The sequence below is a fragment of the Mucor velutinosus genome (genome assembly GCF_035048745.1).
Source record: "Mucor velutinosus strain NIH1002 chromosome Unknown tig00000093, whole genome shotgun sequence".
Taxonomy (NCBI): Eukaryota; Fungi; Mucoromycota; class Mucoromycetes; order Mucorales; family Mucoraceae; genus Mucor; species Mucor velutinosus.
Window position 1 is genome coordinate 958,209 of NW_027041907.1, and position 23,889 is coordinate 982,097.

The 23,889-nt window shown below is 41.9% G+C and overlaps 12 protein-coding genes and 1 non-coding gene across 13 annotated transcripts; 6 read left to right on the forward strand and 7 right to left on the reverse strand.

Annotated features, from left to right (window-relative positions):
- Nucleotides 1-1,664: 1,664 nt before the first annotated feature.
- On the reverse strand, nt 1,665-3,213 carry ATC70_002054 (uncharacterized protein; the record flags this gene model as incomplete). Its single annotated transcript, XM_064821438.1, has 8 exons — nt 1,665-1,728; nt 1,781-2,101; nt 2,161-2,341; nt 2,399-2,426; nt 2,481-2,641; nt 2,703-2,793; nt 2,872-2,953; nt 3,008-3,213. 8 exons carry the CDS (start codon nt 3,211-3,213, stop codon nt 1,665-1,667), a joined length of 1,134 nt encoding a protein of 377 aa, XP_064681124.1.
- Nucleotides 3,214-3,398: 185 nt separating this feature from the next.
- Nucleotides 3,399-4,190, forward strand: ATC70_002055 (uncharacterized protein; the record flags this gene model as incomplete). Its single annotated transcript, XM_064821439.1, has 4 exons — nt 3,399-3,687; nt 3,750-3,783; nt 3,841-3,908; nt 3,973-4,190. The coding sequence occupies 4 exons, from the start codon at nt 3,399-3,401 to the stop codon at nt 4,188-4,190; spliced, it is 609 nt and encodes a 202-aa protein (XP_064681125.1).
- Nucleotides 4,191-4,240: 50 nt separating this feature from the next.
- ATC70_002056 (uncharacterized protein) lies at nt 4,241-5,590 on the reverse strand (the record flags this gene model as incomplete). Its single annotated transcript, XM_064821440.1, has 1 exon — nt 4,241-5,590. One exon carries the CDS (start codon nt 5,588-5,590, stop codon nt 4,241-4,243), a length of 1,350 nt encoding a protein of 449 aa, XP_064681126.1.
- Nucleotides 5,591-6,446: 856 nt separating this feature from the next.
- On the forward strand, nt 6,447-9,380 carry ATC70_002057 (uncharacterized protein; the record flags this gene model as incomplete). The annotated part of the gene is made up of 9 exons (XM_064821441.1): nt 6,447-6,497; nt 6,550-6,560; nt 6,642-6,684; nt 6,748-7,502; nt 7,564-7,648; nt 7,702-7,772; nt 7,825-8,292; nt 8,358-8,576; nt 8,630-9,380. 9 exons carry the CDS (start codon nt 6,447-6,449, stop codon nt 9,378-9,380), a joined length of 2,454 nt encoding a protein of 817 aa, XP_064681127.1.
- A 17-nt stretch (nt 9,381-9,397) lies between these two features.
- On the reverse strand, nt 9,398-10,968 carry ATC70_002058 (uncharacterized protein; the record flags this gene model as incomplete). The annotated part of the gene is made up of 4 exons (XM_064821442.1): nt 9,398-10,312; nt 10,395-10,502; nt 10,566-10,752; nt 10,805-10,968. The coding sequence occupies 4 exons, from the start codon at nt 10,966-10,968 to the stop codon at nt 9,398-9,400; spliced, it is 1,374 nt and encodes a 457-aa protein (XP_064681128.1).
- Nucleotides 10,969-11,826: 858 nt separating this feature from the next.
- On the reverse strand, nt 11,827-12,456 carry ATC70_002059 (uncharacterized protein; the record flags this gene model as incomplete). Its single annotated transcript, XM_064821443.1, has 3 exons — nt 11,827-12,072; nt 12,140-12,233; nt 12,293-12,456. 3 exons carry the CDS (start codon nt 12,454-12,456, stop codon nt 11,827-11,829), a joined length of 504 nt encoding a protein of 167 aa, XP_064681129.1.
- A 2,480-nt stretch (nt 12,457-14,936) lies between these two features.
- On the forward strand, nt 14,937-15,356 carry ATC70_002060 (uncharacterized protein; the record flags this gene model as incomplete). Its single annotated transcript, XM_064821444.1, has 3 exons — nt 14,937-15,012; nt 15,070-15,144; nt 15,208-15,356. The coding sequence occupies 3 exons, from the start codon at nt 14,937-14,939 to the stop codon at nt 15,354-15,356; spliced, it is 300 nt and encodes a 99-aa protein (XP_064681130.1).
- Nucleotides 15,357-15,657: 301 nt separating this feature from the next.
- Nucleotides 15,658-17,766, reverse strand: ATC70_002061 (Synaptobrevin-like protein YKT6; the record flags this gene model as incomplete). Its single annotated transcript, XM_064821445.1, has 7 exons — nt 15,658-15,884; nt 15,936-16,798; nt 16,854-17,109; nt 17,162-17,510; nt 17,561-17,568; nt 17,625-17,671; nt 17,729-17,766. The coding sequence occupies 7 exons, from the start codon at nt 17,764-17,766 to the stop codon at nt 15,658-15,660; spliced, it is 1,788 nt and encodes a 595-aa protein (XP_064681131.1).
- Nucleotides 17,767-17,809: 43 nt separating this feature from the next.
- Nucleotides 17,810-19,360, reverse strand: PAM16 (mitochondrial import inner membrane translocase subunit TIM16; the record flags this gene model as incomplete). The annotated part of the gene is made up of 2 exons (XM_064821446.1): nt 17,810-19,177; nt 19,232-19,360. 2 exons carry the CDS (start codon nt 19,358-19,360, stop codon nt 17,810-17,812), a joined length of 1,497 nt encoding a protein of 498 aa, XP_064681132.1.
- Nucleotides 19,361-19,867: 507 nt separating this feature from the next.
- Nucleotides 19,868-21,197, forward strand: ATC70_002063 (uncharacterized protein; the record flags this gene model as incomplete). Its single annotated transcript, XM_064821447.1, has 3 exons — nt 19,868-19,984; nt 20,033-20,198; nt 20,257-21,197. The coding sequence occupies 3 exons, from the start codon at nt 19,868-19,870 to the stop codon at nt 21,195-21,197; spliced, it is 1,224 nt and encodes a 407-aa protein (XP_064681133.1).
- Nucleotides 21,198-21,340: 143 nt separating this feature from the next.
- ATC70_002064 lies at nt 21,341-21,414 on the reverse strand. The gene has a single exon. It is a non-coding gene; the product is annotated as a tRNA-Val (tRNA).
- A 731-nt stretch (nt 21,415-22,145) lies between these two features.
- Nucleotides 22,146-22,628, forward strand: utp7 (putative U3 small nucleolar RNA-associated protein 7; the record flags this gene model as incomplete). The annotated part of the gene is made up of 1 exon (XM_064821448.1): nt 22,146-22,628. The coding sequence occupies one exon, from the start codon at nt 22,146-22,148 to the stop codon at nt 22,626-22,628; it is 483 nt and encodes a 160-aa protein (XP_064681134.1).
- A 643-nt stretch (nt 22,629-23,271) lies between these two features.
- On the forward strand, nt 23,272-23,631 carry ATC70_002066 (uncharacterized protein; the record flags this gene model as incomplete). The annotated part of the gene is made up of 1 exon (XM_064821449.1): nt 23,272-23,631. One exon carries the CDS (start codon nt 23,272-23,274, stop codon nt 23,629-23,631), a length of 360 nt encoding a protein of 119 aa, XP_064681135.1.
- Nucleotides 23,632-23,889: the final 258 nt, after the last annotated feature.

The window sequence follows — 23,889 nt, forward strand, 5'->3', positions numbered from 1 at the left end:
ATGCTTCCCTAAGCTGCTGCCCCTGTTGGTAGGGCGAAGTGGTAGAACTCCCGTATGCCAACGGAAGGATCCCCGGTTCAAATCCTGGTGAACGCAAGTTGTTTGATTTTTTGACGTAGTACTGATGTCCTCGTTTGGTGTTTTGTACTCTTATCCATGATCTATATTTTGACAATTTCCGCAAGACTGTACTGGCTCTAGGAGTCGCACCTTATTAGTAGTAGATTTCTTTCCCAACTTAATTCAAAAATATCTTATTCCCCTTCATTGCAGACATTGGGCCACCAACAGTCTTTTCTATCCCTCAGTATGACATTTAAAGGACTTTAAATAAAACCTGGAGCTCGTCTCCCCTGCAAAAAAAAATGCTTCCTTAAGCTTTCCTGGAGTACTTTTCAAGGTGCATCCAATGGTACTAAGTAAAATAGATGATTTGAATAAACTTATCAAATGATTTATGAAAATATGAAAAGAGGTTTCGGGCCAAAATGTCGAAATTTTACATATCAAAGTCCCACAAAGATGATTTCAGAGGTTGCTTTGGATCGATAGAAACATTTTGATTCAAGATATACCATAGTAAAAGTCTTCGTTATCAAGGTAAAAAACGCGATCGTTTGATTTTCGTCAAAAACCATGAGGTACCCCTCATGCTTTTTAGTCGGTTTTTGGCCATGTTTTTTTTGACCCAAAAAGTTGAGCAAAGGTGTCAGAAAGTTACTACTACTCAAGTACAATTATTTGGCGTCATTCCGGTGGCTCAGAAAAGTCTCCAAGTCAGGACATGAAGGCTTAAAAGCTGTCAAATTTGGTGATGTATTGCTTTATAGAGTTTATTTACACGGCATAAATCACATCTTTGGTAGCTGTAAATTACTGGAAGGGCAGTTATGTAGCCTGTGCAATTTTTATTTCGAATACGAGGCATATTGATTTTGGTAAAGCTAATTCATGCAAATTTTGATGCACTATGTTGCTGTTAAGCTTATAAACAATGGAAATAAAAAACCGAAATTGCTGCTTGAATACTATGGTTTTGCACCTTCGCTTCGCTACGATAAAATCCTCATTGAGATTAACATTACCAAATGTTAGGTTAGATTCTTGTATATATATGATGTCAAATGCTCTTTTGTTTAGATGATGAGTCAAGTAATATTGGCATCTTTAGAAGAGTATATATCAAATAGTAGCATCTATTCTTAAGCGATCGCTATGTATGTTTGTACCTGAATTACCCAAAAAAAAGCCGCAAACTCTGACATAGGGGTTGTTATAGTGAGGAGGCTCATGTTCCGTCGAGTCTTCTGAATGGTGGTGCCTGAAAGACATTCAGGCGACTCGTATACGCTTTGCAGCGGTAGTTTATGTTTTCAATGATGTAGGTATTTTTCGCTTAACCCTCAACCACTGTACAAATGTGCATGCTTCGTGCATGCAAGCTAGGATTTGGAGAATTCATGGCTTTCGTTGCGCTCTATCTAGATTCACATTTATCGTGGTGATCAAAATAAGATGGCACTGGACTTGTAAGGTTGCTCTTATATAAGCACAATGAAATTGATTGACAATGCTTTGATCAATGATGTTTAATTGTTGTTGATGTGTTTTTTTTTATGACAAAAAAGTTATATGTATAATATTATAAATGACAGCTGTACAATCTAGTTATGACGACGTTTCACCTTTCTTCTGTCGAATTCATGGGATGCCTCGTATTTAGGTAAGCTATCAAAACATTAATACATCTCATTCTGACACTCTTCCATATTTTACTCACTCTGTAGGGTCAGCAGGAAGTGGAATTGTATAAAAATAATCATGTTCCAAGGCTTCCAATGCAGTCAAACGCTTTGTTGGATCCAACGCCAAGAGTCTATCCATCAAATCACCAGCTAGCGCATCGTAATGCCCATATTCCTCTCTGACACGACGAGGTGTCACTTCAAATCTTACTTTATTGGCATCGGGCAACTTGTCCCAGTTGGGCATATTGTCTTGATTTGGCGAGCCACAAAGTTGGAAGATCTTTTTCAGTTGATCAATGTCATCTTGGCCTTGTAAAATAGGTCTTGATTTCAACAGTTCACCAAATACACACCTACACATCAAGCGGTCAATCAGAGTGTATTCTCAATACCCTGGATGGTGCCGACTTACCCTACGCCCCACATATCGATAGCACTGGTATATCTTCTTTCGCCCAAAAATAACTCTGGTGGTCTGTACCATCTCGTCACGACACAATTTGTATATTCCCTATTCTCATCCTCGATGCCACGCGCGAGGCCGAAATCTGCGATTTGCAAGATGCCTTCATTGTTGATGAGCAAGTTGGCAGCTAGAACATATAAGTTTAGTCATCAGGGAAACATTGTGTCGTTTGCTCTTAAACTACCTTTCATATCACGATGAAGAATCCGGTTCTACACAACTGCAGTTTAGTTTTCTAGATGACACACTCAAGAATAGCATCTTACGTGATGAAGATAGGCTGTACCCTCTAGTAACTGCTTGAGATAGGTCTTAATTTGAGGTTGTGTGAGTCTCACTTTAGGATTGTCTAGTAAACCAGCTAAATCGTGATCCATGTAGGGGAAAACCATGTAAATGCCGCCCTTTTCCTTTCTATTCTGATCACCTACAAGGCCCATTCTCCTTTAATTGACTGAAAAAAGGCATCGCATGTGTTGTCTCTATACCTCTCTCGACAGCAATATCGCTCAATGGCACAATGTTTTTGTGACACAGTTGCTTTAGAATCTTGATTTCTCGAATAGCTGTGATAGGAATCTAGATGGCAATAATGCTTAGTCCAATGTTGCTATGGTAGCTTGGTTCTACAGAATGCAAAACCCAATCAATACGTACGCCTTCCTTTTCATTGTGCATAAGGATTCTTTTCAGCGCAACTAGTTGGCTCGTCTGTTTATCTCTAGCCTTATGCACTTCACTGTATATTCTGTCAGTTCATGTGGATGGTGTCCATGATAGACAAGATAGTTACCCAAAAGTACCTTCACCCAGTTTGTCAAGAAACTCGTAGTCTGTAATCTTTGAGCAGCCCTTGAAATGCCGAGTGGCCTTTGTTGTCTGTCTGTTGGGTGAAGCAGCCCAGGCAGGGGATCCCATCGTACTCAAAGGAGAGCCCTCATATCTTCTATGTAGTTTAGCGCGTTGATCGTCCCTTGGCTCTTCATAAGTTCGCTTCATCGGTATTTCTTGATTGAAAAACTAATCTTTGAGCAAATTTAGAACAATCAACTGAAAGAAAAAGATTTGTATACCTGTTGTGATACCATTCATAGCTAACGTAAGCCCGTCACAGCCAAATCATCATGAAATCAGGCAACAATGGGCTCCATTTCTCGGTCTCTTTCTCTCTTCTTCAACTCTAAATGACATCTGATTCTGCTGACAACAAGGACAAGCATGAAGCTGCTAGTTTCTTTTCAAAATGGATGAGCTCGGAGAACAAGGGAGATGGCTGGGATGAAGTGTGTTTGCAATGGTGCAAGCAGAATAGCGCAGCTCGCACGGAGCATGCCGATCCCAACTGCTCTATGCTTTGCTTCAATCGCCCTGTAAATGCAGATGCTATGGATACAAACAGCAAGTGGAATCCCTTGAAAGGATACACTGTATCAGTCATCCATGGAAAGGAGGAATGTACAGATCATACCAATGGTAAGTTTCAGATGCCCATGATTGCTTTTGAATAGGCTTTTTAAACACATACTGCTGCTTAGGTATGTCTGCACCAGATCAAACTACACAACCAGAGTATGTATAGGCAGTGCGGTCATGTGGGTTATCATAGATAGCTAATTGAGTGTGTAGCTCAAGCAAGGACAAGACAAAATACAAGTTTGATTTAGGCGATCTCTGGACGCAGGCTGATGTTACAGGTTTGTCGGTAGAGTCACTCATGACAATTGACCTTAGATACTAATGCGATTGATGTATATACAGCCAAGCAAATCATTAACGACAAGGTAGTGCCGCTTTACAACTCTACGATTGAACAGGCCATTGCTCTGAAAGATAGCCCTGAGGCTGTGCAGCTTCAAGAATACGTGGTATCAAAATCAAGCGATTTGTTGAGCCAAATCTATCCAATGGCTCCTTTCAACTTGGATGGAAAACCGAATGCTACACCCTCTGATAATCCAGCAGATGAAAAAAAGTAATTTATTAGTTGATTAAAGTATTTACATGCGCATATATCTTTTTCTCTCTGTTACAAGCGTTTTTTGATGTGGAACAAGTGGCCCCTTTCTTGCTTGACGAATACAGTGTAGGAAATAGAAGCAGCAACAACAGCACCCAAAGACACAGTAGCTGGAATGAGAAAGTCGTTAGGATCAGGCACGATGGCGGTCAGCACATATTGAGACAGCTCAAATACGTTGCATAGGCTGTGTTGCCAGCCAGAAATGCTGCCAATCTGAGAGTTATCCACCATCTGTTGCATGAGCATCGTTTCTGAAATGTCAAATACCCAGAGACCAATGCGACTGACTGACATGCCACCAAACAACATGATGGGTCCCCAAGAAGATTGACTGCCCCAAGCAGTGAATGACAGCACGACAGGAACCAAAGCAGCACTCTCAAACCACAGCGCCCACACACCGGCGCGAATGATCCCTATTTTAGCAGAGAGGTATGGTAAAATGTAGGTGGAAGCGATGCCAGCAATACCAGCAACAGCTCGCAGTAACCCCAACGTCCAATCTGAGTAGCCCACGATTTTCAAGTAAGAGGTCATGATGCCGCCAAAGGACAACACAGTAAGATACAGCATGCCTGCAGCTAGACTGGCAGGGAAAATCTTGTGGTGAATATACTCTATAAAAGAAACCGAATGCTCTGCTTGATGTTGTTGATCTATGCTTGTCTCTACATTGCTTGGACCACTCATCCCCTCGGACACATCATCCAAGAGAGGTGCCTGTTCGCCTATTCTGCTCTGAATGTAATCTTTATTCTTGGAAGCCAATCGAGGGAATGCTTTGTAGGTATGGAACACCAATTGGTATTCAATGATGACTGACATGACATTCCACACAGCAATGATGATAGCACCCGTAGAGGGGCCAAACGCCATGAGAGAGCCAATCATAACGGGAGCCATTGTCTTGCAAAACAAATCGATACGCTTCATGACAGTGAGCATAACTTCTGTATCGCCGTCTGTCATCACCATGACCCAATCTTTCTCAATAGCAATATTATTGGCTATGAATGCCAGTTTGAGCATGCACCCAAACACGACGATGAAGCTATACAGCAAATAGGGACGGTAGTTGAACTCCAGGATGATGTAGAAAAGAACACAACTAGCCACAATAGCAGACTTTTGTACGAGCATTGTCATGCGAACAAACAAAAGCCTGGAAGAGGAATCAGCCAATCTACCCACCCAATTGCTCCAGACAATAGCCGAGATGGTTGTGCTGAATCCATAGATGGACGCTAATAACAAGGACGTCTTGAATATGTCACCAATGAATAGATAACATGAGAACTCAAAGACTCTATCAGTCCAAGATGTCAGAAAATGAGACACGTATAGTCTGCCCTTCATGATGGGAGAAAATAGTATATGAAGAAACGGACGAGGCTTTTTATTCAGCTACACATTTTATTGAGATTCAAATGCTTATTTTGAGCAGCTGTGATAAGGCACGTTTTAGGCTGGCACGATAGAATGGCTGCTATTGAACAGTGGTGCTACATTATCGGCCTGGTTCATGGCAACTGCTTGGCTTGAGGTGTGCTTGGTGAACGGTCCAGTGAGCGTGATGGCAAGCGTAATGCTGATGGCAAGACCCATGACAATTGTCACGATAATACAGATCATGGCAGCTTCTTTATCGTTTCTGGGCATGTTGAATATCTGCAATACAAAGTTGGGCTAGGAACAGAAGGATACATGTCTTTATATAAGAATGACAGAATAATGAAAGCATTTAGAGATAATGGGTGTAGTTGCCATGCTTGTGTACACAATGAACGAGTATACGCCTAAATCTACAATGACAATCTACATGACTGCAGCGTCATATGAATGGCGCAACGCCTCCAATTCCCCATCAGTCGCTCAGTAGCCAGCCTTGCGTGTATGAAGGGTTATGATGCCATTCATTGATACGTCATGTTACCTTCAAACCTAAGCGAAGCATACACTTCCAATGCTCGAGATGGTGTATTTCAACAAGATTAGTGATACAACTGAACACAACACATACTCATAGCGGCATGAATTCATAACCAAATACTTCACGCGGCTCACAGCACGCGTTTCCCTCCAATTTCGCTGCCCTAATCAAGCAAGTGACTATACAAGCAAGCAACCATAAATATTGGGATTCCCCTTTCCCTTTCCCTTTTTTTTTCGTTTCTTCTTGTTTGGTTTTTACTTCTTACTGCGAATAACAATAATGAGTGCTGCTTTGCTTTTGGATGCGTTGAGAAGACATGATTTGGAAGAGGTAACATGGACATATGGATTGTAATCAAAACTGTGTATTAATTATTCATTAGTATTATCCAAAGTAAAATATATATATATATATATTCTTACAGTATAATAAGCGTTTTTGCGAGACTAAACCACCTTTTTCTTTTAATCGTAGCTTATCTGCACAAGGCATCTCGAAACTGGACAATCTACTAGAGGTAAATTTGTGTTTTGACTAGATATCTTACTCGCTACAAAATGTTCCTAATTCAATCCTATAGTTATCCGAAGCAGATTACTCGAGATTAGGCATTCGCTCTCCAGAAGACAAATCAAGGTTTTTGGCGTTGACTCGAGATATCAGCATGCCCCGCAACAACAACACAACGATTAAACCTAGTAACCAGAGTAGCGATAGATCAAAGCTCAAGACAACCACTGAATGGATAACACGAAAGAGGCCCTTACCTACAGCTGGATACTCGCCAGAACGAAAGACTCGACGCATGACAATCGCCCCACAGACGCTCATTTCACGTACACCACCCAAGACGTCTGCTCGAGATCGCCGTCTTTCGTACCTACCAACAGCTTCCGTGCAGCGAGACATAGCTCATAAATCGCCTACCAAAAGCCCTATCAAACCTAGACCAATACCAAGACCCAAGATCATGAATGAGGAACATATAATTACCGAGCCGCCTAAACAACCCATTGTTGAAAAAGCTTCAACACGATATTTGGATGCGTACGGTATCCCTATGAATCAAAGAGCTAGACTTGCGCCAACATCCGATAGCCCCACACATCAGCAAGGCTCTCTTGAGGCATTCTTGCAGTCAAAGGCAACAAAACCCACCCATCAAAGCACAACAAAGGCTTCAGCAGCTCTATCATTGAATACGGCAAATGACTTGAATCAGCGTATCCGCGTATGTGTACGAAAAAGACCGTTGAATAAGAAGGAGACCAGCAACCAGGAAGTGGATATAGCTCCTCTAAGAGGCAGTCGAACTATTGAATTGAATGCACCAAAGTAAGGCATATACAGGCAGAGGGGAAGAACAGACATCTAGACGCTCAATTCTGTTATTTAGGACTCGGATTGACCTCACTCGATACACAGAGACCCACACATTCACATTTGATGATACATTTGATGGCAGCTCTTCACACACTCAGGTACCATGTCATGTGAAACACTCTGCTGGATTTGCAACTCACATCATTGACAGATCTATGCTCGAACAGCACAGCCATTAGTGGACTACATTTTCAGGGGCGGAAAGGCGACATGTTTTGCACAGTAAGTGGATATCCTTGAAGTGTGGATGTATTGTCTAATAGCAATTGGATAGTGGACAAACAGGCTCTGGAAAGACATACACAATGCTGGATCCCAACCACGGCCTCTATGTGCTTGCTGCGCAGGATATTTTTCGACTTTTGTCATCAGAATATTATGCTCACCTTTCCGCCAGTGTTGGATTCTACGAGATTTATCAGGGCCAATTATTTGATTTGCTCAACCTAAAGACCAAGTTGGTTGCAAGAGAAGATGGTAATGGAAATGTGGTGATTGCAGGTCTTCGTGAGTATCCTATTGGCAGCGTGGAGGATCTCATGTCGGTATTCGAGTACGGAAATCAAGGCAGAACCACTGGCAAGACTGGCGCCAACAACAAGTCTTCTCGCTCACATGCTGTGCTTCAGATCCTGTTAAAAACAAAGACGACTCCTCCCAAGGTGCATGGCAAACTGAGTTTTATTGACTTGGCAGGCAGTGAAAGAGGCGCGGATAGAGGCGATGCGAACGATAAAACAAGGTATGAAAGAGGGACGAACATGGGCTTTGTTCCCATCATGTATACTCACATCCTTGACCAAACAGACAAGAAGGTGCAGAAATCAACAAGAGTCTTTTGGCGCTAAAAGAATGCATTCGTGCCCTGGATCAAAACAAAAACCACACTCCCTTCAGAGGAAGTAAACTCACTCAAGTGTTGAGAGACTCCTTTACAGGCGATTCTCGGACATGTATGATTGCTACCATATCCCCTAATAACTCGAATAGTGAGCATACATTAAATACCCTCCGTTACGCTGATAGGTACAGTATTGAAGTCGATGTGGAGAGTACGTATGACTAATAAACGATTGTAGAGTTAAGCAGTTGAGAGGAGAAAACGATCCTCGTTTGATGGGTGATTACGGCCGAAATGCAGACAGTAAAGAAGGAGGGGGCCTTGTTACAGCAGATGCAGAAGTCGAAGTGAGAGATACAGACAGTCAAAGTGTGTCCAATTCAGATGCGATTTACGAGAACGATGCCTCAGAAAACTTGTTGGAGGTGGATTTCCCATCAAGCGAAGTAGCTGCGAACGCCTTGACAACGCCTACCAATGAACGCTACTACCACGCCATCAGTGCCCCTGAATTGACTACAGACCGCCAGGAAAAGTATCTCCAACGTCTTGAATCACCACCAGCCGAGGTATTTGATCAAAGCATGGATGATCCGTTTGGATCAGTGCCACTTGTGAAGGACGGCGCGGCAAGTCAATCCATGCGCATCGATGTCAGTGAATCCGACATGTCATATTCTACAGTAACCGCCACAACAGCTACAACATGCAATGAAGCCAGGCTTCGCAAGTTTGTGCGAATGCATCGAGCCCAGATCAGCCGCATGGAGGACTGCATAAAGAAAGAAAAGATGATACTTGGCAAAATATCAATGACCATCCTTACTGAATCAAGCGGTGCAGACGATATGGAGGATGACTTGATGGATCATCAGCAACTCAAGCAGGATTATGAAGACTATTTGAATGACTTGGACGATATTCTGGATACACAGTTTGATTTGGTCAATGACCTCAAGAGTAGAATTAAGGATGAGCTGGAGGAATAAGAGTAATAAAAAGAAATTCATTTATTTTTATCGACATTGATCTGTTTAATTACGAGTCCATCAGAGGTTGAATAGGAAGTCGTGCTAGAGTGGAGGCTGGAAGGGGAGGCTGCTGCTGCTAATGACTCCCTTCTGGCTGCTTCGTGTAAATTGTCCAAACACACATTCATATCTATGAGATACTGTCGCAGTGATCGCTGCTCATTTCTGCCAAACACAAAACCTACAATGAGGGAGACGATGGCCACTACAGAAAAGACAATGATGAACAGTCCACACACGATGCTCGATGCCAACACTGTCAGCTGAGACTCTGCAAAATAGAATGGAACAGCAATTTGACAGCTGTACAAGCAAAATACAATCAATACAGATAGACCAAAGAGAAACAAGAGCCCATTTGCTGTTGATGTTGCTTTTAAAAGATCTCTCTCCAAGATACGGACGATGGGGTATAAGCTATCTGGTAAAATATGCGTGAAATCAGGTCGTGCAATCTCCTTTGATAGAGGTGCATAGCCATCATCAAAGACGCTGTTGGTTTTTGCAGCAATCAGAAATATTGAATGCACTGCAAAATGGTCAGAGTAGCTCATCTGTGTGTTTGGCATGTATTCTTCGAATGCGACTCGAGACTGTTGGCATGTAATTTCTGGTGTACGTCTGTAAAAGATGTAGTCAAGTCTATCGCCAATGTCTTTGGCATACGGCTGCTGTTTCAAGAGATGCTTGGTCCAGGTATTCAGTGGTGAATCGCAGGTAATTCCAAATAACTGGATGCATTCAGACGCTGTTAGTTGATCTCGCTCCAGTCTGCCAAGGCTGTCTGCCATGGTGTCTTTGTGCATTTCTAGCCATGAATCTGTCATGAATGCATGGTTCTTTAGGATCTGATAACAGTGGCTAGTTGGAATGCTGTTGAAATCGCCTGCCTAAAAAAAACAGCTTGCAATGTCAGTGTTCTGTCTGTCTGTCTGTCTGTCTCTCAGCCCGGATATCCAGCACGGCCATTACCAAAATGACATGCCTGCCTTGTGCAGCTGATACTCTTACACTGTTGGCTATTTGCCAGCACTCAGTGATCCTCTGTGCTTGATAGTCATCATGGTTCCCATAGCCAGCCTGTAACTGCAATCAGATGTGAGTGGCACAATGCCTACATGAACCAGCTGAATGGGAACTTACATGAGTGGTATAGACATCAATGAGCCCAACTTCTGGATGATCAATGCATACAGACCCACAGCCTTTGCCCACGTAAAAATCGCCTTGAAACACTTTAAGAGGTTTTCCAGCAAGCGTAAATTTAAGATAGGATGATGACAGTATCGGAAAGCGAGATAAGATGGCTAATCCACTGCCCAATGTCCCACTAGAATTCACATTAATTAAGCAACCATAGTGAGTGCTATCGCTTCCTTTACCTGTGAAAGTATTTTGTATATGGCAAAACATCTCTTGCTCGCTCTTTGATATAATCAAAATCTTCCCACATCCAGACTTCTTGCAATGCTACAAGGTCATACTGCTCTTGGCCCACGCGATTGGCAATGGCTCTCAATCGAAGCTTTCGCTTCTTGGCAACCATGTTGAGACCCCTTTTTACAATTTGGGTCAGATAGCTGGAGTGAGAATGCTGTTTGTTGGCATATTACCAGCAATTGAGTGATAAAACAGATAGTGTGCTTGGTTGCGCCGCCGCATTGAACATGTCTATGAACGAGCAGTTGAAGAAGAAGAGCAATAAATTCCCGAATTCATATTTCGAGAGTATTTCTGGTGTTCAAATGGCCTTGAAATGAGGACGGGAAGGACAGATTGTATGCAATCGACTCAAGACACAAGGAGCACGATTACCACATCAAAAACCGAGCATTCAACTGAAAGTTCAAGCATCCAAAAACATCGCAGACGTTTGTAGATGTACATCTTGACGGTTCTTTTATGAACAACTCTCATCTAGTACGGTGTGGTGTGTAGTACATGTCTTTGCATGGCACTCCAATGATTTGTAGGTAATTTGCTTTGATAGGCTGTAGAAGCAAGATGAAAGAACGTGTGATAAAGAGCTCATGTAGCCATATTGAGGAGTATTTGAGTGCGTGTTGACATATCACAAGACCAATACAAAGAATAGCATTACAAAATGAATATATGAATAGTATGTAAGGTTTGTCTACGATTTTTATAATCATCAACGAATATGTGATATACAAAAGTGCAAATGATCAAAGAGAGAGAGAGAGAGAGAGAGATGGAAGGGGAATCTCGATTATTAGAAAAAGTATAGTGCGAATGTTTGCCTGCTTCTTTTTGTTTTACTAGTAAATTTTATCAAAAGTAATGGAAAAAAAAGAGACAAAAGGAAAGGTGTATATAAGGTGAAAGGATGCGGTTAGTGATTTATATAAAAACATGTGTATCAGTACAAGAAGTTTTGGTTGCTTTAGTTCTTCTTGGGACCCATCTTGGGAGAGATGTTCTTGGGGCAAGAGACAGTCTTCCAAGAGATATCAACAACACCATCATTGAGAGTAGCAAGCTTTTGGAAGGCGGCAGGAGTCAAATCGATAGCCTTACCGACCTTACAACCAGCACACTTGTCAACAATCTTGACAACAACAGTCTTCTTCTTGTTCTTGTTGTTGGTGATCTTCATACACTTGTAGCAGTTTTCAAACTTGTTCATGGCCTTTGTTTGCTTTGTTAGCTTTTTTTTTTTTTTTGCTCATATATTGCATCAAATGGGTATCTCTTACCATAGCACCGATCATACTGTGGATGGTAGCAGAGTAGGCAGGAAGGCCATTACGGTCGTAACAAGCGGCGTTCTTTAAATCGTTGCCGCTGTACCTAAGGAAATCAAGAAATGCTGTCAGTAAAGATGAATGTAGATGCGCATTGAGTCTTACCAGGTACCACGACCACCACGCTTCTCCAAGAGATCAGTGGTAGTAGAGTTATCAAACTTCATGATGGTGGCGATACCGCGGCCACGAAGCTCGGTTGCCTTGGCAACATTGATGAGGGATGCAATGACAAGTGCACAAAGGGAGATACAAACAAGGAGCTTCATTTGTAAATTGAAATAAGGAAAGTTTCAGGTAAAGGAAGGGGTTGATTGAATATCAAGAATGAAAATTAGGAAAACAAGAAAGAAGAAGAAGAAAACAAGAGAGACAGAGCGAGAGATGTAGCTTTAAACACCAAAAACCGGACCCGCCATCATATTGAGATTGTGCTCTTCATGACCTTTTGTAAAGTGATGTTCATTGCTACACAAATATAATTAAGTGAAATGTTCAGTAGGAGTTGGATGTCGCTTTTTTGGAATCTCGTGTAAGTCAAGCTCTTTTCTTTATACCCTTTTGAGTAGAGATCTGCTTTTAACCTCTGGTCAGATATTAAAATTGCTGTGCCTTTTGAAGGCTTCGGTCTAGATTGCACCGCATACTTAATATGAGATAAAAATAGTGTGAAATAACTGTATAAATGTATGAAATTAAACCACGTTTCGAAGGGTTTCTAGCGTTTCTCTTTATTTCATCTTGTCTCTTGTCCCGTCCATTGAAAAAGAAAAAGGGGGGTGGCTATCCTTGTGAAATTCTCTGTATATTTTTGATTCATTTGGGTGTGGTTCCGGTTAGTGTTCCACTTCAAATGTCCATAACTCTTGGAATAAAAGGAGACAACCTGCTTTAGAGACCCGAAGAGCAAATGATACGTTGCACACAAGTGCTTTTCATGCTTTATAAAGAAAGACACCCTGCTCACCATTTCTAATTTCAAAGGAATAATGTACACAACAGATATTGCTTGACCCAATGACATTGATTTCTCTTTTGTCTGTTTGCCATGAACACAAAGATGACCTTGAAACAGTTTTATTAGTCTTTTTTAGGCCATTTTTTACATTCATTCTTTTGAATAGAAACGAGAACCTTTTTCTATCGTTTTCTGATCGACGTATACTACATTGACGCATTATACGATCTAGTGCTCACGCCTAGCTCATCGTCAGAGACACTCATTAATGAAGCAATAAAATGCTAGGTCTTACTGCTTTCAAACACTGGATGACCCCGAACTGCTCATCAAAATGATCCAGAAAACACTCGGTTCATGTCAATACATGGATATAATGAAAGGCTGAGAAGTAATTGGTTGCAGCAATATATATATATATATATATATACAAAAAGGCAAAGATCCAAGCTATTTTTAAATGTCATGTTGCTCTATAAAGTAAAGTTTGGTTCATGTCTGTTCTTTGATTTTTAATACAGAAAACCCAATGATTGTACCTGGGTTGGTACATTCAAGCAGCAGAAGGTTCAAGCGTTTCAGGGATGAACTTTAAAAAGGCATACTAGTATACCTGGTCAGTGCTAAAAAAAAAATACAGCATTGGAGACTCTTTATTGAAGAATGCGGGATGTGCTGATTCGCATGTATGATTTTCTTGCAATACAAAAGGCTCGCTACGTACATTTTGCAATTGTGTGAGTGTTTTGCCATGATATTAAACAATGTATCACTTTTGTGTGCTCAATTTGTTTGTGAAACTGCACAAACAGGTTGCAAATATTTCTCGTATCACCAAAGCAATAGCATCAAGCCCAAGTAAAGCCTTTGAATTCGCAGCATTTGTTGCCAACTCATCCAGTCAGTCATTCATGGTAGAGTGGTATACATACCACGACACAATGCCAAGCCGTGTAGGAGCAAACCATTTTGAGCACAATTTCCATGTGTCAATCTACCTTTTTCCGTTTAAAAACGAAAGCTAATCTATCGAATATTCCACATCTTGCCACTCGAGGCCTCTTGAATTATGAAGATTGCCACAACTTGGATGCCTCCTAAATCAGATAGCACGCCAAAAGCTGTGGTGCTCATAGATACAATTAAAAGGGCTAAGAAACGTGAATTCCTCTCGTTACAAGCAACATTGCACCTATTTGTTGTATTAGGCTAGACCATTTAGATGAACGAGTCTATGTTGTCAATATGGCTTTCAAGGGCAAGGAAGTATTTGGATGGGGGTCGTGCTATTGTTGTCTATTGCTCCTACATAGACGTTCCGCGAGCTCATGTATGCCGGTGGTGAAAGGATACAAATCCGGATTTTGTCTGATAGACCTTAGCACAGCAGAATCCCAAAGACTGGATACCCTCAGATACATCGGCTACACTCCTCATGCGCTAGCGAAATTTGAAGTGATTTATTCGATTTCACTTTCAAAAGTGTTACCCTGTATGATATAGTTTATTAATTATCTCATTCTCAGCCATGTATAGACAGTCAGCACGTCAACCCAGAGATCTATCTGATTAAACAATGATAGCGAGCCTATTTTGTATATATGACAAAACTATTATGCAACAGTTTCGCTACGCTTTCATTACGTATGGATTAGAAGTTTCAAATAATCGCGCTAGTAGCTTTTGAAGCCTACTTTGGGGTTTCGGAGCCGCGTTGATTTTGCATTAATATAAAACGAGCTGGTTTGCTAGAAGATTTTGCATTTCATCTGTATACTACATAAAAACAAAATGACCAACGTTGAACAATTTGTCGAAGACGCCATCAAGAATAACAAGGTTGTAATCTTTACCAAGAGCACCTGTCGTAAGTAGCATGCATAGTGAACATGACACGTTGATTTTGCTGACACGGTGGATTTAGCCTACTGTAAAAAGGCAAAAGCTCTTTTGGATGGATACAATATCAAGTATGAAAATATTGAATTGGACAAGCATCGTAAGTAAAAAAAAAAAAAGACATCAGGTATCTTGGAGAGGTTAGTAACCTATAATACAATAGCCAACGGTGAAGCTATTCAGGAGTATTTGGCCAAGAAAACTGGTCAAAAGACTGTCCCCAATATCTTCATTGATCAAAAGCATATTGGTGGTTCTGATGAACTGACAAAGCTTGAAGGTGGAGGTGAACTCCAAGGACTCATTGCTTAAATCAAGCTAGTTCTATGTATATTTGTGTAAATAAAATACTCTTTTATGAAAATATCGATATTATCACGCAGTGTTTATGAAGGACACTTTCCAGTATGCCTTTGCGTGTATGCTCCCAAGTATGAGGTTAGAGTAATCTGAAACTGGTTCAATTATAAGCTGTCTCGATATATTGCGTAACAGACACATACCAGCCGCCGCCCTTGCATTCGATTGGATCATTGGACTGGTCGCTTATTCTCAAAGTAATAGATGGTAGTTTTATTAGGTTAATCCATTGGATAGTTGTGTGTTGACATCGCTAATAGGTGCTCAATATGGGCATTCTCTTTCTTCCATTTGTTGAAGATCCCTTGATTTCTTTACTATCAATGTGAGGAACACCAATCTCATCACACTTGCTCAGGGACAAACTCAATCTGACAGCCATGCGATACTCAAAATCATATTTTGTGCATGACATGGCCAACTGCCACAGTTTGCGACTCTTTTTGTAGTTTCCTAGGCCCCAACTAGTGACGCCAGATTCTAGTACGAGGTTAGACATGTTGTATGTAAACGACATCTCGCAAGACCTACCCCAGTATGTGAATGGTATAACCCAGTTCTCCTCCTTGACGCACTCTTTATGATCCAGGATCCAGTTCAAATGAGCAATCGTTTCGTCGTGTCTGCCGAGTGAGTTTAACACGGAAGCCTTGACTAATAGTAGAACAGCTCTTTGGTCGTAATAATCGGGTGGTGTTGTGATAGGCACCAATTCCCGAAGTCTAATGTTGTACTCCATCTTTTCTCTCTCGTAAATCAACTCTAGAGTGTGTTGCACCAGATCCAGGCACTTTTCAAGGCTCTCCTTTTCCATGTGCTCAAAAGCATTCATGACCAACAAGATTTCCAGGGCGGGCAAGCTGAAATCCATGTCTTGATATCCACTCTTCTGGAAGAAGGCTACCTTTTTGAGAACGTAGGTGTCAATGTACGTTTTCTTACCGTTGACGAGTTCTTCGGCAAGTGCTGGGACCTCGGCAAATGCTAAAATGGCCTCCGTACGCTGACCCATCATTTCGTGGCATGTGCCCACAAAAAATTTGGAGAATGCGGGCGACCAGTAGTTTTCACGGCTCAGCTGTTCAAAGTAGCTTGCAGCACCTGCCCAATCGAGCTCCAGTGCAAGATTGAATCCAATCTCGTAGTCTGACATTTGTTTCATGGCTACTTCCGCCCATTCACCTCGGCTTGACTCAGCAGCAAATGTAAAAGACTGAGTTGAAAGAGGTAGGTTTCGTGCTACTCGAGCAATACGAGCTGCAAAGAACAAAAAGAAGCAGGAGTTGGGATGGTTGCTCTGTGCATCTAGCAAACACTCGATAGCAGGGCTCATCATGTCTTTGGAGTACAGTTGAGGGGCAAATGATGTCAACACGGAATAATAGGCCAACAATCTATGATGGCATGTCAAAAAGTAGATCTTGTCTCTGGGTTGATGCAATGACTTACGTGAGCGATGCCAAGGGAGCACGGATACCTCTTCCTTCCAGACATAACTTGAGCAATGCAAATCCCAGCTGTTTATCGCTCTTCCACCCAAGGGCAGAAAAGATCTTGAGGATCTTGGGAGGCATGGATGATAGAATCAGATGCACTGCACCAATACCAAACTGGATAGCTGACACAGTATCACGATCCATATATTTTGTGTACTCTTGCCCCATTCTCTTGTACTCTTGCCACACAACGCCGTAGCTATTGTAAGCTACCAGACACCCATTTAGTAGCAATAGCCTCCATGCCGTATCTTTACGTACCTCTTCTGATATTCAAACCACACTTGAGATACCCCACAACGCTCTCCTGAGTCATTTGAAGAATACCCATCAACAAGCAGCATTCTGCTTTCACGACATGCGCTCTCAAAACACCATTTGGAATGAATGCGCTGGGATCGGAAATACCGCCACTGCTGTTGGGCATAGACATGGCTGGTGGATTGGTAGGCAAGCCTGTGTTGTTGGAAGAAAGCAGTGATGTGAAATATTGGCTGACGGTATCTTTGAATGGTTTCTTGAACGAAGTATTATCGATTTGGGTTTTTGCAATGGTATAAGCAGTTGCAAGCGCGCTCATTGCTATCTCGATGTCTGAGTCATGGTAAGTCTGTGGAAATTGTCAGTAACCGCTTTATGTGTGAGTTGCAAATTCCATACCATGATTGCTAGATGTAGTGTTGGTCAGTATACGTGATGAAAACTTTCATACCTGACATCTTACCTTTGATGAATGCCATTGCACCAAGCCCCAACGCATACAAAGGATCACTACATGTTTGTATGGTCAGCCTTTAAACATCTAGATTGTGTATCATCTGCACCTACATGCTTGCTTTGGTCTGAAATACAGACTTGGCCTTCATAAACTTGTTATCAAACAAGTACTTCATGCCCTCTCTTACAGGCTCATCTGTAGCATATATTTTCAGTCTCCCTTTTTGAAGCCCAATCCACTTTGAACGACTTGCCTGCTTTTTCCTGTTCATAAGGCTTCATGTTGTTGGCTGGAATATCCTTGGGATCAATCGCTTGGATGGAAATAACATTGTCCTTGAACATGTCCAAATCAATGGGATCTTCGATGGGGTATTCAAACTCTCTGCTGTACTTTGCACGAGCATGGTCCTCTGGCAGAATATGCGCATCATTGTCTACAGAAACCTTTGGCTTCTCAGTTGTCACATTCTTCACTGATTCCTCCACAGCAGGTAAGATGGCAGCCAAATGGTTGAATGTAGGCTTCTCAGGCACAGCTTCCTCTTGATGTAGAGTTGCCACTGATTCATCGCTTGAACCGCTTGGAGTTGCATCTGAAGCGCCATGCGTTGATCTAACGGCAGTTTGTTGAGTGAATTTACTACTGTCTGCGTGTTCCACTGTTGTAGACTCTTCCATTTCTTGCTGTACTGTATCTTTAGCTGTTGCTGTGTCCAGCTGGGTGTCTTTAGTAGCAATATCAGTGGGAATTACAGCTGGTATCTCATCCGTAGAAGCTGCTACCGCTGTTGGTGTAGCCTTGCTTTCTTCCTTGTGTTCTGATACTTCCTTTACCGTGTGAACTTCATCAGGAATTGATTGTTTGTCGGCTTCCAATGGTGCTTCCTCTTTGGATTCAGGGACATCAGCAAAGGGCGTGGGAGGAACATAAGGTCTCTCTACTGGAATTGGTTCATAGGTTGCTGGCTTTTCAGATATTACTGCTTTTTCAATGACTGGACTCTCAGCGGCAACTGTAGGCTGGGATGTAGTAGCAGTAATGGGTGTTGATGCCACTTCCAATGCTTCAATCTCAGCAATGAGATCTGATGAAGATGAAGACGATCCCACTGCAAGCTTCTCTTGATCTTCCTTTTTGTTCTTCCCCTCCACTTCCTCTCTTGTGTCATCTTGAATGGCCTTCTCGTTGGGATCCTTCAGCGAAACATCATCATCGTCGTCCTCATCAGAAAATCCATGATTTTGTAAAGCTGGCAAAATAAATGACATTCTGGATGGGTTCTTCTTGGCTGGTTCCTCTTCAGCAACAGCCATTTGTGGCTCCTCTTTCTTGACCTCTTCGTTCTTTGCAGATGTACTTCGTTTTTTGTCTTGAGCAATAGCCATCTCTTTCATCTTTTCAACCTCCTTTTTCTTCTTTTCCTCCTCAGGATCCTCATCTTGAAAGTAATCATCGTCTTCGTCTTCTTCCTCATCTTCTTCTTCACTGAGAGCGTCTTCGAAATTGTCGCTGGTCAAAGAAGATGATCTGGATCGAGTAACAGCTTCCTTTGATCTCTTCGCAGTATGTTAGCAATTTCGATCAGCAGCCTCTTCCATTGCGTAAATTACCTTTGAATCATCCTTTGACTCGGCTGTTTTGCGCGAATCTTGAGATGCAATGGAAGCAGGTCTATCTGCGTCGCTTGCTTTCTTTTGAATACCTTTCCAGGCGGTCTTTTTGTTTGCCCCTTTTGCCATTTGTTGTATGATTTTCTACTGTGGTGTTTACTGTTTGTGTTATTCAAGCGCTTGTATACAATGCTGTAGAAAGTGAGAAGGAAACAAAGAGAGAAAAAAGTGGAAAAAAAAAGGTACAATATTTATTGAGTGTGTGTGTACATGAAAATTAATTGCCTTGTGTTGCACTGTAAATTAAGCGGAACCATAATGAGGCCTATTCCTCTTATACCATGTACTAACAAATGAGAGCTTTCTATGAGAAGAGGATATAAGTCTCCTGTTCTAGTATGTAAAGAATAGCCTCTTCTCCGGGGAAAGGGAGAATCCACATAGATTAGTTATCTCCTTAATTTTGTTTCGCATAAATATGATGGCATAAATCATCATGAGATATGTGCATAGCGGCAGTTCAAGTCCTGAAACGCCACCCAGCACCCATTGCTCTATCCTCTTCTATAAAAAAACTACACATCATGCATTCAACACTGGTTTCTTTCTTCTTCTGAAATACAAAGACTGAAAAAAATGCCACAAACAAATCACACAAAGCTCATTATCCTGGGGGGAGGCGCTGCAGGAATCCTGATTGCCATGCAACTTGCGAAGACGAAATATCTCGAGATTACATTAATTGATAACAAAGTAAGTTGCCATCATCTATAACACAAACAGAAACTCACATGTGCGTAGTCCTTTTATGAATATACTCCAGCGCTCTGTTCCGTCTTGTTTGAGGCTTCAGACAAGGCATTTGAGCAGCATTTCAATAGCATCACTTTTGAATATGCGCCCTATCTCGCGAACCTCAATGTCAAATTCATTCTCGGAAAAATTGCATCAATCAAGGATGGAAAAGGTACAATGTTGATGTCATGTTTGTTTATATAATTTTATCAACGAATCGAAATATCTAGTTCATTTGGTCGATCAATCGCAAGCAATCGACTACGACTATGCTGTCATATGTACAGGATCAAGCTACGCCGATCCATGGAAAACTGCTGCACCAGATGATGGCAGTATTTTGGACCTAACAACTCGATTCAATTTCTTACGTCAACAGAGACAAAAGTACCAAGCATCGCAAGACATTTTATGCATTGGTGGTGGCCCAGTGGGCGTCGAAACTGCTACGGAAATAGCGTGTAGATCGCCTACAAAGAGAATTACACTTGTCGATGCGAATGAGAATGTGCTTGCAAGCGCTCCCTCTAATATCGGTCGATATGCTCAAACCATTATCGATGCCAAACCCTCCATCCGAAGTATTCACAAGGAGAAGGCGACTGAAAAGGAGAAGAGAGGCAACAAGTCAATCTTTGAAACAGATAAATCACATACAATCATCGAAGCAGATCTCGTATATAACTGCATCGGTGTCACTCCTAATTCTGGATTTCTCGATAAAGAATGGCTGGACGACAAGAAGCAAGTTGTGGTGGATGATACACTCAAGGTGCGCGGCACTACCAACATTTTTGCTGTGGGCGATGTCAATTCCATGCAAGAGCCTAAAATGTTCTACACTGCACACATGCAAGCTGTCCATTTTGTAAAAAATATGCGTCGTATTCTGAAGAACGTATCTCGAGATGAGTTGTTAGTTCCATATCAAGGCGCCAAGATTAATATGGTGGTCTCTATGGGTCCTTCGTACGCTGTAGGACATGTATCTGGCATAAACCTTACAGGCTGGCCTCTTGGCACCAAGAATGGTAGTCGAATTGCTGCAGTGACCAAATACTTTATTGAACGTATAACGATGAATGATCTTGGATTGAAGATTCCAGTCAATAATTTGTTATATTATACTCAAGAAAAGGGATATGGCGGTCTTCATCCACACTCATCATAATTAAATCTATTCTTTTTGAAATAAAATTCTTTGTTCACTGTAATTGATCAATTTTTGCAGATAAATTAGTACTCCAAAGAAAATTAAAAGCATATGGTTTATTTTCGTGAGACTTTCACAATTCAACCGACTGCCAAAAAATATGATTTCTGCCAGACTTGAACTGGCGGCCTTCTGCGTGTTAAGCAGATGTGATAACCGACTACACCAAGAAACCACTTTCTTTTGTCAGATGCGAATACGTAGAGATAGTATATGCAATCTGAGATCTGATCGAGATAGATATAGATATAGATGTAGGGATTATGCAGGAATGTATATAGCCTTTTAGTTGAATGGATAAAAAGGTACTTTATTAATATTAGATTTGAACATTGATTTTATCCAATATAGTTTGTGTAATGTTGTGCGCTATCCAGGTTAATCGCTGTTTAATGTTCCTGGTAGCTGGCGCTCTAGGTTTAAACCTGCGCTTCTTATTCTTGTTTGTGTTTAGTCTGTCAATGATATCCTGCAGATCTAAATCACTGTCAGAATACCCTTCAAACCTGACACTTTCGCTTCTCCATCACTTTTATTAGGGCAAATCTTTTTTCCGCGAGGATAAACGTTCTCCCGAGATACACGTGACAGTTACAGAAGACCTTTACAAGTACACACATACAAACAATAGCACCAACAATTAGCAAACCCATAGCAAACAAAGCGAACAGCTCAACAGCACCTACCTTTGAATTTCTCCCTCAAACAGAAGTCTTCAAGTCCACAACTCTTGCAGCAAAGTCGCACGACGAATTAGACCATCCAGTCTCAACTGAACCGTCCACCGACACCACCTCGCTCGATCCATTCACTCAGGACACCCTAACTGACAACCCAGTTACCAAATCCTGCAAGCGTAAACACAGCCTAACCACTACGGATAGCTTACCATCGAAAGTTATCAAAATGAGAAACCCAAAGGACAAAATCCCTGAAAAGGACATCTTGAAAAAGCGAATCACAACCACAACAACCACCCCCAGCTCGGTTAAGAAATCAGCAAGTGGTACGTCACTGTTGCCCAAACCAACTGCACGTAACACAGCAACCGACAAGCTGCAACGCACGGTCGAGGAAGCAAACAACAATGCAGATCAACCAATGCAGGAAGATCAGCATAGCACTCCTTCAGTCAATGATGATCCAGCACCATCTGCGGCAGCACTCGACAATACTGGTGCACCTTTGGTCAGCCAAATGTCTTTCTCCCCTTCTGCCAACACGCCAGAGTGGGTGTTTCATTTCCAGAGGGAATTCAGAGCTCACGAGCAACGCATTGCCTCCTTGGAGTACGCTATGGCCGAAATAGACAGACTCAAGTCTGAACTGGATGCCACGAAAACTGAATTAGCTTCAGCAAATGCTCAGGTTGCCTCTCTCCAAAAGTAACTCTTGGTGCGCACTGACTCTGGCAGCAATGCCTCTCAGTATGCGTCGCTCCCTCCAACAATCCAGGCTACTAATGGTCGTGCTCCATCTCTTTCACCAGCAGAGTTTCCAGCTTTGCCTGCTAGTAACACCAAGTCTGCCTCTTCTTCCCCAAAGAACGCTACCTCATATCAACCTGTCAAAAAACGTAAGAAGGAGTCAATCAAATCTATCTTGCGCATGTTTGAAGCATCCTGATGAATTCGTAATAATAAGTCGATGATAATAATCAGTTGTCAACTGTATCTAAAACGAAAGCAAAGAGCTTCTTTATTACAGGGCATCTAGCTTGCTCAAATATGGTAGATCCCTGGTCAATGACTACTACGTTGAGATGGTATATAAATAGCAGGCCACTGGGGCCTTATGGATTGTTGGTATAGCTTGTTGAGAGGCCACCTAAGTCGGTATGTTTCATGTAGTGTAGGTGGATCTCGATATTTTGACATTGGGGAGATTGAATGTATTGTAGTTCCTGAGGCACCTGTGCACACACAATTGACTGGACTTGTAAACATAGATGTGATGTGATACGATAAACATCATCTATGCTGCTACACTGTAAAAGGTGGCTTGAGGAGAAAGTGAATGTAGCCTAAGATGCATGCTTGTATGCAACACATCCCGTGTTGTAGATCCTTCCATCTTGGAGGATCCTCAATACCGTTACTTCCACTTCGCTTGTAAGTATCGCAAGAAGCTCGCCAAGTATCGTAGTCAGCTACGTCGTCTCGGTCTTGACACTGGACGCATCTTGGATATCCACTACCCTGCCAAGGGTATTGTTGCTCTCTTGATCCACCAGGAATACTCAACTGACTTCCTTGCAACGCTGGCCAAGCACAAACTTGAGCCTATCACCGACTTCGATCAATTTGCTGCTGCAAATCTGAACGATCCTGCTCTCCTCACTCTGGATGATGCTGCTCGTGCTGCTAAAGCCAGAGAGCTTTGTTTAGAATAACAAAATATAGACAGAGTAAATACAATTAGAACTGAATATATTTATTATGTTATTCCAAGATTGAATAGGGATCAAAACTAGTGTAGATATCAAAGGTATTTATAGTTATTTGACAGTGCCGCAGCAATAGGACCTTGATCTTGAATGCGGGATAATTGTATAAGCCTTGAACCAGTAACGAGGATGTGCTGCATCAGAACTCATGAACCACTAGTCAAGGATAAACAACAAAGATGATCCAGGATAGAATGTTCTTCC